The sequence below is a fragment of the Lynx rufus genome, unplaced genomic scaffold, assembly GCF_022079265.1.
Source record: "Lynx rufus isolate CCGP_SWC_20201006 ecotype Redwood Valley unplaced genomic scaffold, mLynRuf1.p SCAF_31, whole genome shotgun sequence".
NCBI lineage: Eukaryota > Metazoa > Chordata > Mammalia > Carnivora > Felidae > Lynx > Lynx rufus.
In genome coordinates, this window is record NW_025814847.1 from 2,158,587 (window position 1) to 2,164,791 (window position 6,205).

Here is a 6,205-nt window from a genome sequence, read left to right on the forward strand (position 1 = left end):
CTCAGAAGGAAGTCCGAGGGTGATTCAGAATACAGCCTTAGGCAGAAAGGCAAAATAATGCTCTCATCTTCTTTTGGGGATATAAAACTCACTTATGGAAGGTGAGGTGTGGACACGGGGGGGGGGGGGGGGGGACATGCACCAGGAAAGGAGAAAGGATGGAGGGAAGGATGAGTCACATGTCAGGGGAGCCTGAGGAAGAAGGAAGTCATGTCAGGTCAAAGAGGACGAAAGAATCAAGAGATCCCAAAGCGAGAGTCCCCATGGCTGCATATTTCATTGTGAAATGTTATAATTTTACCATTATGTTTATTTTTTTTATATTTATGCATATTGATTTATATGTTAAAACTACTGACTTATAGTTCAGAACTTCTTCAAAAATAATAATAAAGATTCAGCCCATTTTCCCAATGCTTCTTCTGTCTGTTGGTGACCAGCTTGACTCTGCTGACGGAATGCTTAACTTAGCCTCCACCGTATCTACTTAAGACTGGAAAGACTTGTTATCTCCAGGCTCAACATTCTGCCCGATGCCGAATAACAAGGTAAAACAGAAACTGTTTTAGATTCAGCCTCTTTGCCATCACTAACCTATCTGTGCACGTGTATTGGGAATCATTACCTTCTTCAAATGCTCCATATTAGCGCACGGAGACATACAGAGATCTGTGACCGTAGACTCTTTACGGGAGGACAAAAAAAGATAAATTGTAAGAATGTACAATTCAGTCAAAACATTGGCTTCTCGCTACAAATATGCCCCTTCATAGACACAGCTCTCTTCTTGCTAAAAAGAGGGAAATAATCTCAGCTGCCATACACATTCCACAGCTGTCCTACACACTTCTCATCCACGTGGTCATGCATAAAGCCAACCAACATTAGAAGGAAACTAGCAAAACGTAGAGCCTATCAATGCTAGCTATTAAATATATTGACATGTGGCAGAGGAAACATGATGGATCAACATAATACAAGGCTGAGGGAATGTGTCAAATGCACGGAAAAGCAGCAGATTGTAGATTTCAGAGGAGGATGAGATTAAAAGAGATGCAGAATATCAGAGAATCTGTAGAATTCTAGGGCTGACCTTTTTGGGAATCTGAGCATGGCACTGAAAGAATGGGAAAACCTCAACTGCACCTGAACCGAATTTGGATAAAAAGTCCGTTTATGGGGGCGCCTGGGTGGCACAGTCGGTTAAGCGTCCGACTCCAGCCAGGTCACGATCTCGCGGTCCATGAGTTCGAGCCCTGCGTCAGGCTCTGGGCTGATGGCTCAGAGCCTGGAGCCTGTTTCCGATTCTGTGTCTCCCTCTCTCTCTGCCCCTCCCCCGTTCATGCTCTGTCTCTCTCTGTCCCAAAAATAAATAAACGTTGAAAAAAAAAAAAAGTCCGTTTATGGGTAGCATCCACATACTCTTAAGAATCGCTATTAATCCGGAGGGTCCTGGAGTATCCGATCTCCCCTGTCCTCAGAGTACAGGAAAGGGAGCATGTTTTTTATTTCTTTCATATATGGGACCTAAATGTCTCCTCCAAGAAGACTTCATGACTTTGGGCATCCTTACGATTATAAGCCATTGTCTACATTTGGTCCCCAATTACTAACAAACCAACTATGAATCTTCACCCATTGGATATTTACAGACAATATTTGTGTGGAAGCTGCTTTGTCAGACCCTGACTCTGTCTGTCTATTAGCTACTTGGTGATTGTTTTATGTTCAGAGTCTGATCCAAATCTGGCCGACCTCAGACACCTGAATTTCCTTTCTCTAGACATTAATTACAGTATTTTTCCTCTTATGATATGACCAGCCAATAAAGTCTGCTAAAACAATAAGCCATGAAGAGTCTTCTGTCACCCACCAAGCGATCAGTAATTGCACCCCTAATAAAGGTATAACAAATGAACTAAAAATTAGGAAAACCCATGACCTACATACACATGGTGTTTTGCCACACAAATTGAAGAATCAATTGGTCATCGTAACTCCCTGATCATCTGTCTTATTCACACCACAACCTTCAAAGAATAACGGAGAGTTGAATATTTACTTGTTGTTTCTTTCACATTTCAGACATGCCACAATGAAGGCCAACCAGACAGTCCTGAAAGAATTCATTCTTGTGGGCTTCTCCTCGTACCCACACGTGCGGACATTCCTCTTCGTGCTCTTTTTTGGCCTCTACCTTCTCACCCTCACAGGTAACCTGGCCATCCTGGGTCTAACTTGGGCGGACAGATCTCTCCACACCCCTATGTACCTCTTCCTCCGTGCCCTCTCTTTCTCCGAGACCTGCTACACGCTGACCATCATCCCCAAGATGCTGGCAGACCTGCTCACTGAGAAGAGAAGCATTTCAGTCCCGGGGTGTGGCTTGCAGATGTGTTTCTTCCTGGGACTTGGTGGCACCAACTGCATCGTCCTCACGCTGATGGGATATGATCGCTTTCTGGCCATCTGCCACCCTCTCCGATACCCACTGCTGATGACCAATGTGGTGTGTGGGCAGCTGGTGGTCTCTGCTTGGGCCGGAGGCTTCCTTATCTCTGTGACAGAGACTGCACTGATATTCGGGGGCTCCTTCTGCAACCCCAACCTCATCCACCATTTCTTCTGCCACATGCGGGCCGTGGTGAGACTGTCCTGTCTAGACAGCGACCTCACCGAACTCGTTGTAACAATGGTCTCGGTGTCAGGTTTGATGGGTACCTTCCTGCTCATCGTCACCACTTACGTTTTCATTCTGTCCACTGTCTTCAGGATCCCTTCAGCCGAGGGCAAGCAGAAGGCCTTTTCTACCTGCGCCTCTCATCTCACTGTGGTCATCGTCCACTTTGGCTTCGCGGCTATTGTCTATCTGAAGCCAGAAGGCTCGGGAGGAGATGACACACTCATCGCTGTCCCTTACACCGTCATCACCCCTTTCCTCAGCCCCCTCATTTTCAGCCTCAGGAATAGAGACATGAAGAATGCGTTCAGAAAGCTGCTGGCAAAGAGGAGTTTCTGGAATATGTAATCCCGGATTGTAGATGCATGGTTGTCTGTTCCCTGATGTCAGCAGGCATTTATCGTGTGACGTCAGGAGAAGCCTTTGCCATTGACCTATTACCAGAGGTTGGCACATGGAAAACCAGAGACAGTCTGGGAGCTAAACCATCACAAACACTTACTTATTAAGAAAGTTGTTCAATTAATTCTACTTCTCCTGGCTGTTCCTCAAGATGGTACCCTTCTACCAGTTGGCCACTGGGTGTCCTGCACCATTAATGGCATTTGAAGAACAATATTGTGGAAGGCAAAAACAACCCCTGTGGCCACAACACTAAGAGATGCTTAAAAATATCTAAAGATACAGGGACAACTGGGTGGCTTAGTTGGTATAGCAACCCACTCTTGGTTTCAGCTCAGGTCATGATCTCATGATTCATGAGTTCGTGCCCAGCATCGGGCTCCATGCTGACATTTCAGAGCCTGCTTGGGAGTATCTCCCCCTCCCTCTCTTCCCCTGTCCCCCTCACTATGTATCCCTTTGTCTCTCAAATAAATAAACATTTCAAAAATATCTAAAGATATAACGGCTAAAGAATGTTTTTAAAATAATGTTGTAAGGTGTTGGGCTGTGCCTCCCAGGAGGTAAACCATTTCTCACAGGTGATACACTATGTAGAAATCATCAGCAGTCTATTGTGCGTATGTGGATTGATGTGTATATTGGGAAGTCTTATGCCATACTGATTAGTGAAGGTTTTAAAAAACACTGTTCATGACTGTGTCCTTCAAGTGACTGTCAGAAGCTCACTCTGAATAAACAGAGTATCTTGAAACATTGATCCAACAAGCCAATAAGGCAGTAGAGTCTGCATGACAGGCAGAGTCCCTGGACGAAGGTTGGAAATAACCCCCATTTTCTTCAAAACAAAGGTATTCAAAGCAAATGTCTAACAAAAGCACATGTCATGATATCGAAGGTTTCGACGTTGACGTGTATTGTGGAACAATTCTGGCAGAGATGTGATGTGCAATGAAAGAAACCAGAATCATTCAGCATCCAATCTCGGGAATTTTCTGACTTCTTTCCTCAGTTCTGTTGGTAACCCAATTTGTGCTCTTTCCTGTGGGACGTAACCTTTGTGAAGGGGGTTCATGTAGATCCAGGATATGACAAGCGTGGGGACAATGTCTGTTCCCCATCATTTACAGAGATGTTATAAAGATAAATGAGAAGATGGACAAAAAATATTATCAACACAGTGATTACAGTTACCTCTTGCCATGATTCTATTTTCTTCTCTAGGATCAGCTGTGCAGGCAGAATATATCCCCTCATCAATCTGTTCTCACTGCCTCCATGACAAGATTTCTTCCATTTTGGTTCCACCCTGAGAACTGACTATCTAATCTAGGGAAGCCATAAAATCTTGTCGATAGATGCCAACAATTTACCCAGTCCTGGTGGTCATAGGAAATATGGTGAAGTGTTAACTATAGTTCCTGAACTTGAATTTGAACTGGAACCAGTTAACCTTCACCTACCTGATATGGTGACTGTGGAGGCATTGCTACTTGCCTACTTAATATTTATTGTAGAGATAGAAATAAGAATTTGAAGGGGAGCTGGAAAATGCTTCTAAATAAATCATGAATCAAATAAAAATTCTTGCAAATCCTTGAAAAGTGGTTTGAATTGGAGAAAAGGAAAACACTACAAGTCAAAGCTGGTGGGACATAGCTTTTCAGTGTTTACATGGAAATCCATGGCCTCCAAAATGCATATTAGAGAAGTTCACAGACTGAAGGTTAATGACCTAAGCATTCCTCTCAAGAGTCTGGGAAAGGAATAAAGAACGAACAAAAAACGATTGTAAAGAATAAAATGAATTGGTAAAAGCAGAAATTAATTAAGTAATAGTATACAATACAGTGGTTCAAAACGTCAAAAGGTGGATTGTTGAAAATAATAGTGAATCTATTGTCCCTGGGGAGACTGATAGAGAAATTAAGACAGGAAATGCAACTAGACAATGATGGGAATGAAAATTGGGGCGTTTCTCTCATCACACCCACATAAAAGGTGAGACAATCCTGTGAGTGATTTCATGATCATGGCTTTGAGAACTTACACAAAGTGGGAAAATTCCTAGAGATCACATATTAAAGCCGACCTGGGGAAACCAGCTGTCTAATTCTCAAGAAAGAGAATTTTAATTAATACATTCTACATTAACAACAGACAAACAAACGAACCTCTGGAAACCTTAAGCTTCACCAGGAGAATCTGCCAAAATTTTAAAGTGGTTGTTATGCCAAATGCACCCAAAACCTTCCCTGGCACAGAGGAGTAAATACCCCCAACTCAGGTTTGGGGCCAATATTATTTAGAAACTGGATTTGGAAATCACACTCAGGAGCATAGACGCAGAACTCGTAACTAAAACTCAAGGTGGATTCAGTCTAGAAATGCAAGTTTGGCACATTTGAAATAGAGCTGTAGAATTAATCATGTTACCCAAATAAAGGATATTAATCATGTAATTACTTTAATTGATGAAGAATTGATTACTTTAATTGATGAAGAATATTATGGGATAAAATGTAATACCCATTCAGGGAATGAATAAAAACTAGCATAATAGGAATCAAAAGAAATTTCCTGCGGCGCCTAAGTGGCTTAGTCGTTTCAGTGTCCAGCTCTTGATTTCGGCTCAGGTCATGGTCTATGAGTTCCCCAACTTCCCATCTTCACCAACACTAGGATGGCCAATTTTAAAAAAAAAAAAATTTCTAAAAGTGGAGTAGTGAAAACAGATTGACTCCATCACCTTTTCCCACCAAGGTACAAACTTTTGGTAAGAAGAGACCATTCCTTGTAATTCTCTGAGTTCCTTCAGAGTACAGTCTTCCAACATTGTAGGCCCTAAATACCCAGGGGTGGAGCTGGTGATGAGAGGGCCAGAGTGTGAGGGAGGGGGAGAGCATTAGAGATGCAGTTCACTCCCCTCCTTGCCAAACAAAACTCAGGAATTAGCATGGACTGGATAGGAACTCTGCAAGCTTTAAATCCCCAGAGATTCCAGGCAGAGTTTTCCTGGTCACATGTTACAAAACAGCCCTGGAACTAATGAGAGAAAATGACAAAGTTGAGTCAGAAAGTTCTCCTGCTCCCTCTGATGCAAGAAGAGACAAATCCCTTAGG

General features: G+C 42.9%; 1 protein-coding gene across 1 annotated transcript; it reads left to right on the plus strand.

Moving 5' to 3' along the window:
• The first annotated feature begins 2,095 nt into the window (after positions 1-2,095).
• Positions 2,096-3,028, plus strand: LOC124521643 (olfactory receptor 10X1-like). The gene has a single exon (XM_047092622.1). It carries the CDS (start codon positions 2,096-2,098, stop codon positions 3,026-3,028), a length of 933 nt encoding a protein of 310 aa, XP_046948578.1.
• The last annotated feature ends 3,177 nt before the right edge of the window (positions 3,029-6,205 follow it).